Here is a 21917-nt window from a genome sequence, read left to right on the forward strand (position 1 = left end):
AGAAACAATTGCAGGTTGATGAAGCCATGAGTGCCACTCTATCCTAGGAACTGGTTCATATGCATACCGGAACATTTCCTGCAGATCAAACTGCATCATGGACGACATGGGAATAACCTAGAATCTATGTATTCTCAAAAGCAATGAGATTGCACTATTTTCTTCTTGTTTTTATAATGCAGATTCTATGGATCTGTTTGTGAATCAAACCTACATGTTACTGATTCACAAACTACACTTGCTAAGATAGGGGAATGATACCCATATCCACAAAAACGTCACGTACATTCGAGGAAATGCAAATTCAATGCAATACTAATTGGACATGGTTAACTGACCTGTGATATGTTCTGCAGTCATCTAAATGCTGTTATATTTTATGTACATTTTACCATCCCACCTAAGGCAGCAAAGGGCTCCTGTCACTCTCTGGAAAAAAAACTAAGGGAAAACGGGCATCTGTAAAGGTCAAATTCAGCTTCTTTGCCCTTTTAGAGCTCTGTAAATGCTTAGATACCTTTTTTTTTGATATTGCTTCTACAGAACCCTACAAAGGTCAATTTTAACTTGCAAAAGACAAGTTAGACTTTTGGGAGTGCTCTATTGTGTTGTGGACACCAGTTTTTGTCTCTCCTTTTCACATTCATTTTTGGGTTTTCTGGAAAACTGCACCCTGAAAACAGAGGGGATCCAGGTGGCAAAAGTAGCACCTGGAATGCCCAGTATTGCCCACCTGGTTTAAACAAGCTGTAGTTGAATTAATAGAATACTGTCATTACTTATAGTCATTGCACTATGTCGGTATAGATTTTGTGAACCACTTAGCACTAGAGAAGCCATCAGGTAAAGTCTCTCGCCAGCAAGTCAGGGCAGGGGACATGGAGGAGACAGATTTCCCATGCAGTAACAATGCTCTCAGGGAAGGGTCTAAGGCAGGGGCCGGCAACCCGCGGCTCTGGAGCTGCACGTGGCTCTGGAATCCCTCTGCTGCAGCTCCGTCGCTCACAGCACAGCCTCCAATCTGCGACCTGCGGCTGCACAGCACAGCTGCCAATCTGTTTCATAAATGCAACACACTATAGGTTTTTTTATACATAGCATAAAGGTAAAAAAGATATATGCAGTGTTATTTTCATTTTAGAGGTCAAAGGAGTTTTGTGGATCCTGGTGTTTTCTGTGGGAAATGGGTCCAAATGGCTCTTTGAGTGTTAAAGGTTGCCGACCCCTGATCTAAGGGTTTAACTTTAAGATACTTTAAACATAGCAGCTTCATTCCCTTTTCCTTGCTCAAACTTAAGTGCAAGGGACCTGATATGTATTGCAACCCTAGCATGGGGTGCAGCAGGGACTCCCACTGTGGTCCTTTTTGGCAATGCAAATTGCATATATGCATGCAAGAGGATTCTAAATCCGGACTGCTGTTGGGGCAACAAGTCCAATATGAATCCTAGATCAGGTTTCCTTAGCTCAACCTGGCCATGCTGGCTGGAGGAAGCTGAGATTGCAGGCCACTGTGTTTGTAGAAGGCCGCTTTGTTTGTTCATTAGATTAATATCCTGCTTTTTTCCAGTGGACTCAAAGCAGTTTACATCATTCTCCTGCTGCTCTCAAGCTTATCCCTACAACAACAACCCTGTGAGGTAGGTTGTGCAGAGAGTCTCTGACTGGCTCAGAGTCACCCAGTTGGTTCCATGGCCAAGCAGGGACTAGAGGCCAGACTGCCTGAGTCCGAGTCCCATGCTCTTAAGCACTACACCACTGGCTTCTAAGATGCTTTAGACTAAGAGGGGAGACCTAGTTGCTACTTAAGTCTTTCAAGCATTGCCTCACTGGATCAGCCTCAGTGTAAGCCTCTATGACACCCTTCAGTTTGCCTTCTGTGCTGCTGGCAAAGTTTTCCATGAACAGGAATAACAGGGAGCATTTATCACTCAACCAACCATCTCAAGGGCAGGAACTTTGCAAAAAGCAAACAAGCAAAATCATTTGTGAATCATTACTTGCTTTTGTCATTTTTATATCTTTCAGACATAAAAAGAGGCAGAAAAAGAGAATATTCATAAGAAGGAATTTTAAGGTCATTTCATTCTCTTTCCAGCCATTTCTACACCAAAAGCTCCAACTGCAGAGAGAGCCAAGCTCATAACATGTGCAGCTGTTATGCTAAGCACTGCTCAGCAGAGGATCTGGCTTTTCATGAAGCTAATCAAAATCGGTCATCTGGCTAAGACGAGAATGTATTCCAAATGCTGACACTAATTTCCATCATGCCACCCCCTTTCAAGACGCATATTGCATTCCCTCTCACAATAAGAAATTGATGGCATGGGCAAGATGGGCTGGAGTGGAGAAAATTGTGAGTTATATGCTCATTCATTTCTCTCTGCACTGGAATCAGATTTCTTTAGAATGAGCTACAAATAAATATTTTCGTAACCTATCAGTTCTGGGGCCTTGAGCAACTGACACACATGCATTGGCTAAGGGCCACACATAAGCGCAAAAGTCCGAGTGCAGCTTTTAGGCCAGGGAGGTCAAACCTCTTTCAGCTGAGAGGCCAAATTCCTGGTGGTCCACCTTCCTATGATGGAGGGACACAGAGTACAGTGGCAGGAACAGACATACCAGCATAAAGAAGTTTAAAGCCCATCTCACCACTAATTAAGGGTTACTGGAGGCATTTCAGTCTGTGAGAACAGAGGGAGAAACTGCATACAAGGCAGAAAACCATGAAATGATTGGTGTTTGGGCAAAAGAAGTAGGATAAAGGACCTCAGAAGGCCAGAGTGGAGCCCCTCCTTCCCAAGGGACAGCTTCAGCCCCCAGGCCTGATACTCTGCTCAAATTTTGTGCCAACTTCTTTGGACAGAGTGTCACAACCAGGCTGGGTCCAAGCACAAAAATATTCAAATGCAACCTAGAGCATGCCTACTCCAATCCAATATCCCCCACTTCTGTTTATATTTGCCAGCTTAGCACTTTTGGTTTTATGGGGCTGACATCTCTCAGATAATCAGATCGGTAAGTCTGGAAAGACAGTGAACTGCGTTGGTCCTTCCTGCCACTTCCCTCTTGGTCTCTCTGCTGACTTTGCTGATCCAGGTTGGATTATTTCAGGGAGAAAAGAGTATAAAAGGCTTTGTGCGCAAGTTGACTTTTGCCTGGCCCATTTTAAACACCTGGTAGCAGGTGCTGCTCCAGCCCTGTCCCTCTCTCTCACCTGCTGGGCCATTTGTTGTTGGAAGGAACATCTCTGCTCCTTCAGGAAAGGAGCTGTGCCATCTCCCTGCCAGGGGCCAGTATCAGCCACTGCTGGTGCAACCATTCTGTTGCCAGGTGGCTAGGACAGGTCCGGCTTCCCTTTAAGAAGGGACAGCACCTTCTGGCACCTCTAAAATTTTCAATAAGGCTGAAATGTGTTCAAATATGCCCCAACTTTTACTTCTGTCCAGTGAATCAGTTGGACATCAGAGGACCCAGTGAAATAAGCCTCGTGAAATACTTCAGTGAGAGAAAGATAATTTTGCTATCCTTTCTAGATCTAAAAAGCACCAGTCTAGTTACCCAGAGATTAGCATTACATTAGGCCAAATTTATTGAAATAAACAAACAGATCCTGTCCACCCAGTTAAGACTTCCAGCTTTTATGTGTCACATTCCTTCTGGGTTCAGTCATGGACTAATTTGCCAGCACCAGCTGTTTCTTTCGAATTTTCTGTGGAAGGGGAAGCACAATTGTGCAGCACTTTTAAGTTCTATTGCCAAGTTAAATGATCTGCAGAGTCTCCCTTGGAAGGAAAAGCAAGGGCCATAAGCTGGAAAAGAGCAGAGCATGGCTTCTCCATCCTGTCGCAGTTCCAGGAAGGCTTCCAGAGAAACCCAGGAATGGGGTCATGTCCCAAAGCACTAGAATATTGGCACATCCACATCAGCATTTCCTAATTTCTTTTACCGAGCACATGGTTCAGAGGCATAGTTTCACCCATAAAGGTGGGTATCTTTGATGAATGGATGATAAGCATCATTCTTGATGACTGGACAATACACAAGAACAACTACTTGGCACATAGAGACAGCTCCATTTGGTCAAGATGAATCAGGTATCAAGATGAGAATAAGGATGACTCCTTTCCAGGGGGAAGAGCAGTTCAGTTTGGAATCCACGTTGCATCATTCAATCTGATTCTGTGGCCAACTACAAATCCATCTGACAGCTGATCTACTTCACTATCAATGCAATGCCAGAGGTATTATCACCTTATTTCCTCTGTTCCTCTTAACCAACCATGTTTTACACAGAAGCAGGCTGTTAGAGTGCACTGCTGTAGAAGTGGAAACACCCCACGCCCACAGAAACATAGAAACAGAACGAGTCAGAAGGGGTCTCCCGGGCCATCTAGTCTGACCCACGGCTCCACTCATGACACGCCCACCATGTGCATGTCCAGCCCATCCTCGAACACCCTCACCTGTGGGGCCTCAACCACCTCCCGTGGAAGCCCATTCCCTACTCATGGGGAGGACACCAGTTTGCACACTCTCTATAGGGATGTGCACGTGCTTTCTCATTTAGAAATAACCAGTGGGATTTAAGTAGAGAAAATATCACTTGCCATGCCAGGGAAGGCTGTGCCCAGAGGACCATCCTGTCTGCTCAGGCTGCCTTCTTGGTACTAGCTGCGGGTGGGCAATTTCCAGGGCCCTGCTGCTTGCCCTCCTCACCTCCACCAAGTGTAGTGACAGTCACCACTTTAGACAACTTTGAAAGGAATTGGATAAGATCACGGGGCATAAGATTCCTAATGGTTATTAATCCTCCAGGGTATATGTTACATTCTTCGTATGAGGAGCACTATGCTTACGTTACTCCAGTTGTTGGGGGAAAGGGCAGGTGGCTGCCGGAGGATGTACCCATGTCCTGCTTGTGGGAACCTGGGGGCAGCTGCTCGGACACGATGTGAACAGAAGGCCAGACTCGTCATATCCAGCATCGGGGCTCTTCTTAGGGTTCTCAAGCCAGACCTGGTTGGATACCCCTTGAAATAGGTTCAAATTAAAGGCTGTCCACTGCCAACTTGCCAAACTTGAGGACAGTCCTCTGTAAAGTAGGACATCTGCCCACCCCACATTGGATCGGACACACCCAGCCCCACACCTTTCAGCTGGATTCCAATTTATTTGAACTTGAAAGCTGACCATCCTTCACTGAGTAGAGGGAGAGCCTTATTGATGGAGCAAGTTAAGTGAAATAATTTGTAAAGGATGGTAATGAATTTTTAGTCCCTGTATACACTTAAGTGTTAGATCTCCTCAAGAGATCATCCATGACACTAAACACTAAATATAACAAAGTGTATTTTTAAACTCCTTTGCCATTATCAACTTATTAAGTATACTATCACAAATAACATGACTTTTTTGACTTTCAGCTTTGTTTCTGAAATCTTCCTTGACCGTCTTCTCTATTAAAGAAAACATTTCCAAATGGATGGAGTTATATAGAACAATAACGAGCAAGCTAGAAGGTAAGACCTGCAATACATTCCCTTACCCAGACAATTGCAATGGCCTTTTTTATTCCTATGCTGTGTGGGTTTAGCTGTAATTTTGGCAAATAATTCATTTTGACTGGAGGCTGATTGGAAAACAAGTTTTGATCATATGGTTTTGGACCATATGAATCACTCCACTTAACCCACAGGAATGCTGCTTCTCACAGATTATTATTACTTCTTTTCACAAAGTACTAGTTTTCCAATACAAGAATGACATTTCTGTTGTTCAGTAATAAAGAATAGCAATATTGAACCATGACATCAACAGGGGAACTTAGCACTAAAATTGAGGGACAATATCCAGGGTTTGAACAACGCCAGTCATTCCAGAAACATGGGAGTCCTGCTTAAGGATATCAACCCCTCTTTCCCCCACATTCTTCCACTATTTCAGGTCAGTTAGGGTTGCCTTTGAAGTTTCCACTCTGCTAAATTCAAGCAGAGTGGAACTTCAATATTGGATCAAGTAGTTCTAGGGGATAAATTATAGAGAAGGGCATCTTGTTATACAAGCCTGTGGTTACACCAAAGCAAAGCTCTAACTCTCTCTTCCCCAGACTGGTGATGATTCAAGGGAAACAGTCAACAAATTTATCCCTAGAACATAATTTTTTATATGGATGGCACAATATTCTGACATGTCACTTGCATGCTTCTGTCATCACGGGCAGCTCAAGGAGGTCAAATTCTTTGTAGGAAGGCACTCTCCAGAAGAGGGTTGGCTCCATCCATCTGTTTTTGGAATGGCCTCACCCCCGAAATTGATTAGGGAGCAGCGCCCATGCCTAAACTGAGTGATAATGGCAACACACTAAATGTGGGTCACTCTCCACCCCTTTGCCTGTGACTCTGATGATCCTGGCCCATGGAGGAATAGTCATCATAGGTTGCTGCAGCAAATAGGACAGTTGTTTCACTGCTGCTTAAAGACTATTTTAAAAGATTTATTGTGGAACAAGTTTTCATGGAATTTGAGTTCTAAATCAAAATCATTTTTAAGGTGCCATGAGACTTTGCTATAATCACACAGTAAACTATTGTGGTTTATTTTTACAGTCTTTTATGAGCTTTCAGACACTAGGCTGTTAATCTACCATATCTTTTGGTTCTGTCACAGGATTGAGTTCCAGAGTCTAAACAATTTTTCTTTTCCTGCTTTTTGATTACATAAGCTCTAGGTGGGATGGTGCTATGGAAGAATAAAACAAGTACACAAACGGGAGAATACTTTTTTTTTTTGCTTTCAGAAATACTACTTCATTCTTCCAAGCTTTTCTACGTAATGCAATTGTGCACTCATTGCTTCCTACCCATGGTTGTTTATAGGTTCCTTGTGGCTGTCCATATCTGCACCTGTTTCTATATAGCACTTTTGATGATTATTTCTGAGACAAAGAAAACATATTATTTAAAAAAAAAAGCAAGCAAACAAAAAGCACTTTCCCCATATGTGACTGTGCTATTCTACTGTATCACAGTGCTACCTTGAAGTTATGCAGTGGAAAAGCAGGGAAGGAGACACTCTTCTTGTAACGTTCAGATCTCAGTTCTGCAGTAGAACCAAGAATAGGCAGAGCAGACTAACAGCTGCAAGTATAAAAGCTCCCCATCACTAAAACAAAAAAAAACTGAGAAATTGCTCTTCACACACAGAAGTGAAATTGATGGGTATGATATCATCTGAAGGACCTATAAAATAATCATGAGAAAAGAAGGATGCACACAAGATAAATGCCTTATATTCAAGCTACAAATCCATATATAAAGTGACTGACAGGTAACCCTAAAATTACACCCTCATGGTAAACAATAGCTTTTAACAATAACAAGTGGTGAGAATCTTACTCACAGGGCTTATGGTTATAATCAGGGCCTGATCCTAGGCACTGAAAAGATTTGGAACTTGGGCCCAGCAGACACAAAGAAAGCAAGCAAGCAAGCAAGCAAGCAAGCAAGCAAGCAAGCAAGCAAGCAAGCACACATTTGTAGGCACTAATTTAAATATGCTCTAACATCTCTCTGTGTGTCTTTAAAAGACCCGGTTTCCTGGCAAACAGTGTTTTCTGTGTTTTCATAACATCTTGAAAAGATACTCATGGAATCCAAAACATTCTGCAGTAGCAAAAAAGCACTTCTGTAACAGAGGTTCTTATGTTTCTAAATTGTCATTTGGTGGACTACTAGAGAGTGTTCTTTCATCAGATATCCCCTACCGATTGCCTCCCAGATGCTGGCTGGGAATTATGGGAGGTGCTATCCAAGCATGTCTGGAGGGAACCAGGTTAGGAAAGGTTGCTTAGATTAGATGATTTATTTCATTTCTGTACCACCCCATAGCCAAAGCAATCTGCGTCATATACAGCCGATTACATATATTATGAGAAATTATCTGTCCTGTGCACCTTAGGAGAGGCAAAATGCTTGTTCAATAACAAATTAAATTCTGCATATTCAGAACAGTTTTTGTAGATGAAATAGCACAGAGTTTGGGAAGTACACAGTGGTTGGGTTTAGAAAATACAGTAATTCACATTTAAGGGTTAAGAATGAGCTGTAATTGAACTGTGAGTAGTTATTGAAGCATAGGTTATAATATTATCTGAACCCAGCTGTGCATGGTTTGTTAACAACAAATAACCCATGAGTAGAACCCATGGTTTGTTACTGGATTGTACAGTGTGGGCTAGTTTGTTATCTCAGCTGGGTTCAGACCACACAATAACCCATGTTTCAACAATCGCCCACGGTTCAGTGGCAATCCATACTCAATCTCTGAGTGTAGGTCACTGTGCTGCCTAAACCCAGCCATTATGTTAATATGCATGCTTTGCACTTGTTCTATTTTTTAAAAGAGAATCCACTGGTGGGAGGGAGGCAAGCAGGATGAGTACTGTGATGAGGGTGTACAGGTTTAACCCTTTTTTCACTGCGGTGAAGACCTGATAAAAATCTCTCCACAACCTAACACCTGCCATGGGTGGGAGCTAACTCTTGATACCAAGCAACAGCTTCAGCTGTGATTTGTGGTGCATTGGGAAAAGTATTAGGTCATTCTAAATAGTTCTAGCTTGTACCCTTTAGCTCATGTTTTAAAGAGAGACATACAAAGTATGCATTTATTCAATGTCACTCTTAGTTCAACCCTTAGTAAATATGCAAACTCGTGCATTTAGTTTTAAAATCATTAACACAATGCAAAATTTTCCTAATGCTCCAATTTGAGCCCTATAATTATGTCTGATTGCATACTTAGTAGGGAGAGGAGCAAAAACAGTCTAGCTGTTACCATTTTCAAGAAAATGTGCTTTCAAGTTAGTCTAGTAAGAATGGAGAAAATCCCTCCCTTTCTGGCTGACAGGATAATGGCATTTCTTCTGTCCCCCACAGCAACTCCTGAGAAAGTCTGCAGCTATTCTACTGGGTTTTCACTTTCTTTTCAGCCTTTTTTGATCGCTGTCAAGCCCCATATTCCGCAAGTCCCTTTCATTAAACAGGTTGATGTCTTTTAGATGGGAGGAAGAGAGGGTCTCTGTCTGCCCAATTATTGTTACTGAGCTGGAATTTAGAAAGTACCTCTTCTGCCTTCTTGATCAATCTGCTGTTATTTTTCATAGGCCACAAATCTCTTGCCTTGACAGCAGGTATTGAAAAAGTTGCATTCCTTATGTGGATGGAAGAGCCCCAAGGAACTCTCTCCTTCCCCAGCCCTGCCTGTAGGGAGACTGGAAGAGGTGGTGGAGTGTTGCTGATTGGAACAGCATCCCGGGAGGGAGAGGGCCAGAGCTGAACAAAAGGAGAGTCTATGGAAGGTGTACAGTCTGATGCCTTGATCATCGGGTGGCCAGTTATACATAGCCGAAAATGGGGAATTGCAGGGTTCTACTAATTGCCAAAAATGGGGACAAAGAAAGACACAAGTTTGCATTAAATTTCATGTGCTAATTTATACAGAAGGATGCAAAATTAAAAGTTAGTACTATAATTTAAACCAATATGCAATACATTTCACGGCACTGGGAATATAGTAATTTGCTGAGCTGCCCACTGTGGTTGCCACCCAGCTGGTAACTGTGCAGGGGGACTCCTCTAAGGTTCCTGCCTCTCTCCCTGCTTGGGGTTCTTTATTTTTAAATTGGACTTGAACTGGGCAGCCCTTCACATAGATGCCATAGACCAGAGAGACAAGTATCCTCAAACAGCCAATCCAATTGAGGGCTCCCCTTTGCACAACATGCGCGTGTGCACATACACAAGGACACCCTAGTGGGTGGAAGGAACGCCTGGGTTGGGGATCAAAAGAGAGAGAAGCACTGCAGGACGGCTGTCTATGAACTGTGAGGTCCATGGCAGAAGTCCTCTTTTTCCACAGATGATGTCCTTGGAAACAAGGCTCCAAGATGATATGATGAAACATCCCATTATGTTCTTCCAATCTCAGTTTGAAAACATGAGGCAGGATTTACAGTGCTTTGAAGAAGCATTCGGCCCCCTTTGCCTTGTCCAAATTTTGTTGTGTTAAAACCTGGGATTGAAATGGATTTAACTGGCATTGTTACCCCTTGAGGTACATAAGTTACTCAACAATGTGAAGGTGCATTGTATTCAGGTGCAGGGCATTAAAGGGGCATTGAAATATGTTCTGATGCGGCACAGCACGAAGTAAACAAAAACACACCTGCATTTGTTAGATGCAAAAGTAAACACTCTTGGCTGCACCATGCCTAAGTAAGTTCTGGTGTAACTCACTATGTCCAGACTGCTGTAAGTAGTTGAACGGAGTCCGCTTTTATGAAGTTCCAGTGCCACATGATCTCAGATTAAATACATCTGTTTCTGCAAGGCCCCAGGGGTTGTTGGAGACTATATCTAAACAAATAGCATAATGAAGAATAAGGAGTGAGCAAAACAAATCTGGGATAAAGCTGTGCAGAAGCACCAGTCAGGGTTGGGTTACAGAAATATCCCGGACAATAGACATCCTCTGGGGCACGGCTCAGGCCTTTATTATGAAATGGAAACAACATGGCTCGGCTGAGTTGGGAAAAGACATCCATGGGACAACTATCCATGGATGTTCCATAAAGCTGGGCTTTGCGGCAAGAAGAAAGCAATTGCTGAAGCAAGTTCACCTCAAAGCCCATGTGGAGTTTCCAAAAGGGCATGTGGAAGACCCAGTAACCACACCGAAAACAGGATCTCTTGTCTGATGAAACCAAAACTGGACTTTTTGGTCTTGCTGCAAGACACTAGTTGTAGGTCAAAGCCAACCCTGCTTTTCCTCACACCTTCACAGTCTTGAGTATCTTGTGTATATCAAGTGGCAACAATGTCAATGTAATCCATTTCAGTTCCAGGTCGCAACACAACAAAATGTGGAAAATTCAAAGGGCAGCATGGTGAATATTTCTACAAGACACTATACCTTTAAAGATGTTTTAAGAAGGTGGGGGGTTATTAAAAGACTTTGGAATTTTAAATTGAAACAAAATTCTGAGAGGGGTGGCTGGAGACACCCCGTTAGAGCTGGATGCTTACACATGACACACAGACACATGACAGTGATTCCCCAACTTTCAAGATGTAATTGAAAACCCTCAGGAATACCCTGAAAAAGGAGGGGGAACAGCAAACACAGCAGGAATTCATAGAATTGCACTGTCAGAGAATCATGTTCTTATTCAGAAACTCGTGTGCAAATGTGAACAAATCTGATTAAGCTGCATAGGAATTTTAGGAGTAAAAATAACACAGGTTTCCTTTAGAAATTCTAACAACATCGTTTGACGCTAGTCCTCTACAAACTAAATAATTATCTTGGAAAGTGCAAGTTGAACTTCTTGGAATGCCAACAAGATCCCACTCAAGAGGAGATCAGAGGCCACTGGGTCATCCCATCATGCACAGCAAAATCCAGCGGTTACTGTGTACTTGTGGTTTTTGTTCAGAGCTTTTCTAAACATCAAGAACCATAATATGCCCTCCACATGCATGGTACTTAAAAAAAAACCTGGCATGCAGATCTGTATATGTTTCTTAGAGCATTCCTGGAGGAAAGTTCTTGGGATGTTAGGCATGCTGAATCAGCATAGCTGGAAGCCCGACTGCGGTGATCAGGGCAGTGCTCATTCCGATGCAAGTTCAAAAGTTTATATGCAATCTTTTGGTTTAAACCTTCCCAATGCAAAATATAAAACCACAAAACATAATAAAACAATAAGCGTAATAAAAACAAGTGTAAATTCAAAATCAATAGAATCCTAACTCAGTTACAGGCCAAGGCAAACAGGTGAGTCTTTAGAGCTTACTTGAAAGTCTGTAATGATGGGAACTGAGGTCTACAAGCAAGGCGGCACTACCAAAAAGGTCCTTCCTCTCATTCTTGCCAGCCTAATTTACTGGCAAGTAGGCACATTCCAATGTGGTGATCTCAGACTGTAATGCAGGTTGGTATGGGGGGAGATGAGTTTTCAAGTAGCATCCAATGCTATGAGGAAGAGCGGACAGATGGCACTGTCAAAATGAGTGACAGTCATAGCAAAACATCGTCATCCCTTCCCACTTTTTCAGTTGCTGCTTCTCCCACTGCTATCAACCCACATAAAATCTCAACAGCTACCACAACTGCTTAATACCGCACTCTGGGATCTGTGGCTCAGTGGGCTGGCTGAAGACTTCTCAAAGCTGCTCAGGTGTCTTAGCCAACTGTAATTGCTGCAATTCTTTAACAGAAGCTATGAACATTTTTAATTTTTTTTTTTACTTAGGCTGTGCCTGATTGAAACATGAGAAAGTGAAGGGGAACATTTCCCTTTGTTCATGTCCTCTTCAATTTGATTGGATTGTTGAGCAAAAGCATTTTCAAAGCATTTCACTGTGTACCGTTCACTCCACAGGTCTGTTCCGTTTTCACCCAGGTATCCCGTCGTTTCCGTAAGGCCTTGTGAAAGATGTTTGCTCTGTAGACCACATGAGGGTAAGCCCCTTCCTCTGACCCATAGCTCTTCACGGGTTCAATTAAGTAGTCTCCATCAGGAAGATGGAAGTAACCAGTCTGGAATTAAAAAAAGAGAAGGCATTGTCTCACAGAAGCCATAAACAATACATCTGAATTATGCCGTCTTTTGGACACCCCGCGGTTCTGCTCATCACAGAATCACCATCACCCACATTGCTGCCCTCCTGTTCCCTGGATGCAAAGTCATCTAACCATGTGGACAATTTGGGGCAGGGGAAGCAACCTACATTGGGGCATCAATGCAGGACATCAGCCTGCATTGTGGAGCAATCCAGTCAAGGGGCAGTCACTGGGCGGGCCGGGATGACGTGCGAGGCTCTTGGTGAAAGCCCCGCTGTGCCCAAGAGACGGTGGGGCAGGGCAGAGAGTAGTTTGCTCCTCAGTCTGCAGGGGACACTGTGGGGCATTGATGGGAGTGGGGCAGACAGCTGCTGAAAGTGCCCAAAGCGTTCATCTCCATCTTTGCTCTGTGTGGGATGGGGAAGCGGGAGCAGTGAGGGAGGTGCCCCCACTGGCCAGCTGCACGTGCAGCTGCAATTGCCCTCCTGTGGGTGGAGGAAATGGGGGTGGGGGGCACACTTGGCTGCATCGCACCTTATGGCTTGAGCATAGTTCAGCATGTCGTCCAGGTCTGGGCACATGCCAAGCTACGAGGGGTGAGCCATTGCTTAGAAACCACCTCCAGGAAGCATCTGGTGCTCAGGTGACATGCTAAGCCACTCTCCTGGGAGCTTAGCATGTTGTGCGAACCCAGCCTCGGTGCATGTTTGGTTTTCTGTATTTCCAAGCCATTTTAACATACAGTTGCCAGGACTGTTAGCAAATGCCTACATTTCATTGCAAATTTGTTTTGGAATATCAGCGTGATACACTTTTCAAAGGGATAATACTGTTGTAAGCCGTCCAGAGATGGAAGTAATGGATGGCATACCAATTTTATAAATAAATAAATAATACACATAGCATATTACACTGCATTGTTTGTTATCATCTATGTGTTCTGATTATGGTGTTTCTACAATGTACCATGTTTAAGCAGGTTCCAGAGTGCTGAATGACAGAAAAGCTAAAACAAATGAAAGGTTAAGCCAAATGCATTAAAAAATATTCCTGAAATAATCTTTTGTGTTCCTGTTAAGACACTTTTTCTTTTCCTGAACCATTCACCATTTCCACTTGAATTCTGCACACTACTATCTAAAAACATACATTTGGAAGGATTGTGTGAAAATAGGATAGGAATTAAATTTAGAAAATCAAGAAAATGAACTGCTTTCTGAAATGCAAAGCAATGCCTCCACTGTAAGATGTGAAAATAAACAAACAGCACAGTTAGTGCACCAGAAGATGCTTGTTCTAAGGTACCTATCCTGCTGAATCCTTGCCAGTGTTATTCCTTGCTAGTTTATAGCTTGTATTTCAGTTACATTTTTATCATTAGCTGCTTGATTTTGAAGGCCAGAAACATGAGTTTTAAAACATCAAAAACCTTGTCATCCACTCCCGGGCTACGATGAATCACAATCAGCTTGTTAGGTATTGGACAGCATCAAGGAAATTACTTTTCTATACAATTTGCATGCTCTATTGAGCTTTCTTCCCACTCCACACAGAGATATTAATACACAAAAGAGCAACTAAATTCTCACAAGGAGCCTAGCACATTAAAGTAGTAAAAATGCATGACACAGCTTTGAAAATGCCACGCCAGTATTCTTGTTCCATGGCAAGGGGTGGGTGGGCTGAACTGGGGAAGCTTGCAGTAAATAAGTCTCAGTCACTTGGGCATGCACATGTTTCCAGCCTGATAAACTCACAGGGCACTTTTCTGTCTAAACTTGCACAGGACTGTGCCCCAGATAAGTCAGACTGACTGCTTTGCTTGACGCCTTCCTGCGTTTCCCCCTTGTTTCTCTCTTTCTCTAGATAGATCTCTTTCGACATTTGTCTTCCTCCGAAAGGGATTTCTCTCTAAACTCTTCCCCATGTGAGAAACCACATTGTTACAAAGCTGCCAAGATTTGGTTAAGTTCTCTGTTTCTGGGTCTGAGAAGAAAAGTCCAAATTACCTTATCTCTTTATTAGTCTTGGAGATGTGCTGACGAGACCAAGACACTTGCAAAGCAGTTCAACAAACCTGAACATACCTGGAGGTTCATTCTGACTAGGATTCACCCTATCAGAAATTCTTTTTCCTCTGAAGATAGGATCCACCAGGAAGAAACATCATCTCCCATTTCCCATAGTCTCACCACACCTTCTACTTGTTGTTAGTCACGAAGTCGTGTCCAACCCATCGCGACCCCATAGACAGCATTCCTCCAGGCCCTCCTGTCCTCCACCATCCCCCGGAGTCCACTCAAGCTCACACCAACTGCCTCATTGACTCCATCCAGCCACCTCATCCTCTGCCGTCCCCTTCTTCTTTTGCCATCTATTGTTCCCAGCATTGGGCTCTTCTCTAGGGAGTCCTTCCTTCTCATTAGGTGGCCAAAGTATTTGAGCTTCATCTTCAGTATCTGGCCCTCTAAAGAGCAGTCAGGGTTGATCTCCTCTAGGACTGACCGGTTTGATTGCCTTGCGGTCCAAGGGACTCGCAGGAGTCTCTGCCAGCACCACAATTCATGCCCCTACCTGAAAGCAAAACCAGGTCTCTCAAACTATCTCTGCAAGAGGATGAAAGATACATGAAGGTGATAGGGCTTTTCTGGCCCGTGGATCAGGTGGAAAAATATCATTTTTTTTTTTAAAAATTAAAACTCTGTTTTATTTAAATCAAATTGTATTTAAATGGATTTATTATTTAATTTGGATTTTTTAAATCCAAATTTAAAAAATAGAAGAAAAATCTTTCTAGTTTTCTATTTAAGATACCTTATAGTTCAAAGGTTATTCATCATGAAATAAAGATTAGTGTTTAATTACAGAAACAAAGAAAACGAGCGAGTCAGAAGGGGACTCCCAGGCCATCTAGCCTGACCCCCGGCTCTAGTCGGCTCCACTCATGACATCTCTACCATGTGCATGTCCAGCCTATCCTTGAACACCCTCACCAATGGGGCTTCAACCACCTCCCATGGAAGTCCATTCAAATAACCAACCAACCAGCCAATCAAACAACCAACCCTGTGAAGTGGGCTCGGCTGAGGGTATGTGACTGACCCAAAGTTACTCAATTGGCTCTGTGGCTGAGGAGGGACTTGAACCCAGGACGCCCAAGTCCTAGTCCTGTGCTCTTAACCACTACGCCACTTGCATGAAACTGTATATTCATGCAATGTTTAATTTTTTGATAAACTGATTCCATTAATTCTTGCACAATGCCATGCTCTTCTAGAGGGTTCTTTAAGATTATTGGGCATTTTTTTCTATCTAGAAGAGAATACCACAGATGCTTGGTTTCACAGTTCTCAAAACTGAATTTGTGTCTGCAAAGATCATGTGTCACTAATTCACAGCAAAAATGCAATAAAATAAACATACAGAGTTGAGAAAAATACCTTAATCCCATTGTTCCTTTGCAAATCTATGAACACAGAATCAACCCTTTACCCCTTAAGTGCTAAGTTTCAAAAAATTCAATGAATATAATAAGATTGTTGGGAGTGGAACAGATCTGCACAAGAAGTTAAGTGCGAGGGAAGAGGGGCAAGCAGTAAACATGAAAGTGAAGCGTTTTGCACAGAATATTCCACAAGTCTTTGGATCCTTTCCTGCATAGCCTGAGGTTTATCATATTATTCTTTCCTTGGAGGAGAAAACCTATAAAGGCAGCAGGCCATAAAAAAGGCCCAGTTTGGGACTATTTTAATGAAGTTCCTCTACCTACAGGTAAGGTGGGCCTGCATGTAAATTATGTAGAAACCCATAATTTACATCCAATTTTACTGCGTAGTGATTTAAATCAAATCCACCCTGCTGTGACCATTTTTATCCAGTCAAATGCACAGTTTTATGTTATGAGATACACACCCAGTTCCACTTTTCCCCCCATGACATGCTGTGCAGCCGGAGAGATTTTTAACTGGGTGTGCAGCTGGAGGGTGCTTAGCCATTCTCATTCGAGCTGGTTCTTCAAATTTGTTTATTTATTAAAAGCTTTTTTATCCCATCCTCTCACCAGGTGCATAGAATCACCGAGCTGGAGGAGGCCATAGGACAGAGGCCATCGGGTCCAGCCCTCTTCTCAGTACAGAAAACAGAGCTATAGCATCCCTAATGGCAGCTTTCCCACCTCTGTTTAAAATTCCGTCCTGAGGTAAGCTAGGAAAAAAGCCACCAGCAGACTATTAGCAGCTTCTTATTAATTTCCTTTATATGGTTGCTTCTTTTTTCCTCCTGGGTTCACCGAGGGTGTTTGTACAAGTTGTGCAGACATGTTCACGCTGCAAAGAGGTAGCATTGATGCTGCATACTTTTCTCATAATCTATTCATTAGGTACTGTACCATTCTCATATTCATCTGAAATATGATCCCTTGCATTGAGGAGTTGTTCATTTTAATTATCTGCTCAAGCATTATCATGTTATTTCCAAGCAGACTGTATTGTGAACATTCCCTTTTCTATGCAATAACCTCCAGGCAGAATTTTTAAAGGTTATTATTCATACCCTCTGCCCTCTTTTCAACAGATCAGGAACCTGAGAGCATCATTAGTGTGAAGAAATAAAGACCTGACAGATTTTATTGATGTGACAACCTTGGCAGAATTCATACTAGCAAATGAAGAAAAGAGAAGAAACAACCATGTTTAATTTTTTAGATGTTATAACAACTGACATGGAGTTGAATCTGTCAGACTTGGGGTCATAGGTGCACAACGTATTTTGGATGGGTTTGTAGCCCTGCTATGGGATCAAGTGCATAATTTGGGGAATGTGCCTAGATTCAACCTTGTCATTAGATGCCCAGATGGAACCAAGTGGAAAGCTGTGGAGCAAGGCAGCTTTCACTGGCTGAACACTTGGGCACCAACTGCATCCAATCCTAGATAGAAACAATCTTGTCATCATTAATATACCTGGACATCCCCAGGCTAAACTATTGCATTGGACTAAAACTCTTATCATCCACAACTTGCAAACATGCTGGTTAGAGATGGGGAGCTGCAGTCCAGCAGCTCTGGAGGAGACGGGCATGTGATCTTCACTGTACATGGAGCTGTGCTATTGGATGGGCTCTACCAGAATAATGATGCGAAGGTTATCACAGTTTAAGTAACAGTACACTTGACAGCCTTCGGCCTATTAGGAAAAGCATGAGAGATAGTTTCCTTGAAGCTGCTTTCTCCCAAGTCTATTTCTTAGATAAAAACTGCTTTCGGCTGTGAGAACCAAAACTGTTTCCTCTAATAAAGCAGTTTTGTCCCTTCTCTGTCTGTGAGGAAGGTGGGCTAGAGCGTGTGTGTATACTGACAGCTTCTGAAACAGAGAGAAAAGGGGAATTTCTAAAATCCATGGTGAGAGGTACTGTCCATTGTTTTTATCTGGAGGAAGGGAACTGATGTGTCACTTGTTCAAACAATTTTAGAGGTCCACCTATTTACTGCCTACCCCACTTCAGTGCTCCTTTTGACTGCTGAAATATACAAGAAAAGTGACAAACTAAGACTACACATACTGAATTTCCAAATCTTGCAAACTTGCAAAAGAGAATGGATTTTTTGAAAATATTTATTTATTTATTTAAACCGTGTATGCTGCCCATTTGTGCCACAGCACCTCTGGGCGGCTCACAATCACAAGATAAAACACAATACATATGATCCCATTCGTGCAATTCTGAGACACTGAAAAAATGGTGGCCAAAAAACAGAACAAAAGAGGTGCTCCAAAATGAGGTTGTGAATGGAGTGAGGAGGGAGGCAGGGCAAGGAGGCAAAATGAAAAGTCACGGTGAGCATGCTGAAGTGAGCATACCAAGGCTGGCTGAGTGATGGTCTATTAAAAAGATGGGCTGGTTAGCAAACAACCCACCAATGTGGCTTATGCTCAGAGTATCTTCCCACTGTGTGCAAACCGGGCCATTTCTTGTCCTGGTCCCAGGACCAGGAGATGGTTCTCCAAAGCCACTATGTGCATTTGAATTTGATACCAATGGGAGCTTCCCTTAAAATGCAAACAGCAGCCTTATCAACTGGTCCACAGTGTCTGTTGATCAGTGCTGGCAGGTGATCTCACCAAATAAGGTACGAGTTATCAGTTAATTGTTTTGAGGGGTTTCAAGGGTGCAATCCTATGTGTGTCTAGGCAGAAAAATGTTCTACAACTTCTGTGCTGTCTCAGGAATGCAGAGACAGCATAGAAGCCTTTTTTCTCATAAGTCTTTTTCTGGTTAAATATACATAGGATTCTGGAACAAATCAAGCCAAAATGACAAAACTGAATCTGTCAAACTTTGAGCACATCATGAGAAGGCAGGACTGACTGCAGAAGACAATCATGCTGGGGAAAGTTGATGAAAGACCAACACGAGATGGACCCATTTCATAAATTCTTGAATTTGCAAGAGCAGACAAGACATTTTCGAGGACTTTCATTCATAACACTGCCATAAGTCCAAGATGATTTTACAGCATGTAACAGCAGCAATGCATAGGATTGTGCCATACAGTAGTTAGTATGTGCAGTGACAGAGGTCATTGGCGGTGTAGACCTAGTCAGCAGCTCTGGGTACAAACAGGGGTCACAAGGGGGGAAAGCAATGGCTAGCAGCCGGGTGTCAGTAATTAATTACTGGTCCTTTTTTGTACGTGTGACTATAAAAAGACAAGCTAATTCTTTACTAGTGGTGATGCTTGTGGTTTCATTCTGTTTGCAGTCTGGCCTGATTAGCTCTGCTGATCTGTATGTATGATTTGTTCTTCACTGTAAGTATTCTGATTTAAACTTCTGGCTCTTTAGCCAGGGGACTATCTGTTGATGTTTCAGTAGAGTTTCCCAAGCCTTCCACTTTCGGGATTCAGTGTGTCAGAGTCAACCATTTCTGCTAATAAGCGCAACAAGGGGTGAGAGGACACTGCCAGTGGCAGATGGTTTGTGACAGGCAAGGGAGGCACCAGTGTATTTTAAACACAAATCATGGCTACCTTTTGAGCAGCATTTTCTTCAGCGTTTTTGCATCTTGAGGCAAGCATGATTTTTATTCTTCTGCACTCCCTGGTGGCAGGTCCCAGGGAAGCCCTGATGCTCCTACAGTGCCTCTGGAATGGCTCCAGGAGGACAAAGCGGGAGTAGGAAAGGTGGTCCACAGCCGTGATGTGCCTAATTGTCTAATAAATGGCGAGAGCCAGGGAAAGCTCATTGTGTTGTGTGACCCATCCACTGGCCACTCAAGATCCACGAGTTATCAGTGGGTTAGGCTAGGCAAGGCAGGGTAGGGCACACGGCACAAGCTCTGGCTGCGCCACTGCTCCATATCTACTGCCCGAAGCAACCGACACTCAGTCCAGTGGTGGGACCAGCCCTGCTTGCGCTCACTTCACACGTGCTGCCTCACCTTGGCCGAAGCAAGAAGTACGAATGAGAAGGTCACCGGCCCTCTCTTACCCTTTCTGGGCCATTTGCCTGTCACCTCCGAACAAGAGACATACTTCGCAGCAGAGTAGTAAGAACGTCTGGCTGTGTTGTGCCTCTTCTGTTTAAGCTATCCAGACTCACAAGCAGCAGGGACAACTTCAGTGGACCGGGAGCTACATTGTCACCAAAAGAACACACCACAGACTACAGCCCTCTGCTGCTGCTCCTACAGGTAGCTTAATCCCCCACATTTTTCCTGGGAAATTAGGTATGCTGTGAGCACACATCTTTTGTTACCCAACAAAATTGTACTTCCTGAAGCCTGCAAAGCCTACAGCTTGAATGCCGACACTGTGACTTCAGATGATCCACCTGCACAAAGCTTCTAGCAGCCAACTGGTCTTAAATCATGCATGATGTAAGTGAGCCTACAGAGGTGAGGTTAAGAGGAGCCTTCTGGATGAAACCAAAGATGCTGCTGGTCCAGTGTTCTTCTTCACACAGTGGACACACAGATGACTCTGAGCAACCCATAAGTAGGTCAGAAAGTAGTTTTTAATGGTATACTGCCCCTTAAAATGGAGGTTCCATAGAAGCCTCATGATTAACATCAGATATGCACTGGGTTGGCTAAAGCTGGAGAAGCCCACCAAATAAGTCTCACATGTGGAAGGGGTTTTTATTCATTAAAATGCTTCAGGGGCCAAATGGAGACCCAGGGTCTTCAGGGGAAAAGGACAGGGAAGAGACAATACGTACATATTTTTCATTGAGCCCACAAAAGCAATAGCCAGTATTAACAGAAGGGGAACAGAAGGAGAAAGTATGACATGATCGCTCCTTTCTGAAATAGTTTAATATCCTTTTTAGAAAGTACATTGTGAGAACTAATGTGCATATTCTGAACACACAAAAGCTGACGCACAGGAAGTGTAATTATCACTGAAGATTCCATAAAATCCAATATTTCTCAAAAGCCTAACTGAGATAATGCGACACGCAGGAATGGAATCTACACAGAAGAGAACAAGGAATGGAATTTACTGCACTGGGTTTAATTAAAGTGTCCCAGCTGTTGTGTCCTGAGAATAATTTACTGAAGCAACACTTGTCTAAGTAAGAGATGCTTCTTTAGTAAGAAGCAAATAATATGCTTTCTTCTGTCCCACTGATGACCAAGTAGTCAGATACAATATAAAGGCTCTTTTTTTTCTTTTGCACACAAGCATAGAGAATATTATAGAAACATAGAAACAGAGCAAGTCAGAAGGGGTCTCCTGAGCCATCTAGTCTGACCCCTGGCTCCAGTCGGCTCCGCTCACGACATACACATGGCCTGATTCTCCAAGGTCTCTAACAGGCACAATCTGGGGCCAGAGGCAAGGCCCTTCTGTGGCAGAGATACCTTTATCAAGTAAAATTGGAACATTGCTTGGGAAGGACGTACATTTTGGCTTCTGAAGCTCTTAAACATGTCTATAGAACCTTCTCAGGGGCACGGATAGTGGCATTCCCCGACCTGATGCTCTCCAGACCACCAGGATGCTCTCTGGGAATGACTGGAGTTGCTGTCCAGCACTTCCAGAGGCACCAGGCTGGGGCTGGTATATGGACGTACTTCTCTGGAAGAGCGGACATGGTTCACCTCTACTTCCCCAAATTTCTGTGGCTGCATGTATGTGGCTCTGTGGGACTCTCACAGTGCCGTGGTCCAGCTGGGAATTTTAGATGTTGGCTCTAATTATCTTATTTATACAGTCACATGTACTGAACCACTGACATTTCTCTTCCCCTCTTCCGTTGTCATTCCATACTTTACTGTTTCTACA

The 21917-nt window shown here is 43.2% G+C and overlaps 1 protein-coding gene across 1 annotated transcript in view; it reads right to left on the reverse strand.

Moving 5' to 3' along the window:
- ADAMTS12 (ADAM metallopeptidase with thrombospondin type 1 motif 12) overlaps window positions 1-21917 on the reverse strand; it is a 138127-nt gene that overhangs the window by 72848 nt on the left and 43362 nt on the right. The window contains exon 3 of the mRNA XM_044431052.1: window positions 12435-12606. Within this exon, the coding sequence (XP_044286987.1) occupies window positions 12435-12606 (172 nt within the window). The remainder of the gene's footprint in view (window positions 1-12434; window positions 12607-21917) is intronic.

The sequence above is a fragment of the Varanus komodoensis genome, unplaced genomic scaffold (genome assembly GCF_004798865.1).
Source record: "Varanus komodoensis strain SLA01 unplaced genomic scaffold, ASM479886v1 scaffold22, whole genome shotgun sequence".
Taxonomy (NCBI): Eukaryota; Metazoa; Chordata; class Lepidosauria; order Squamata; family Varanidae; genus Varanus; species Varanus komodoensis.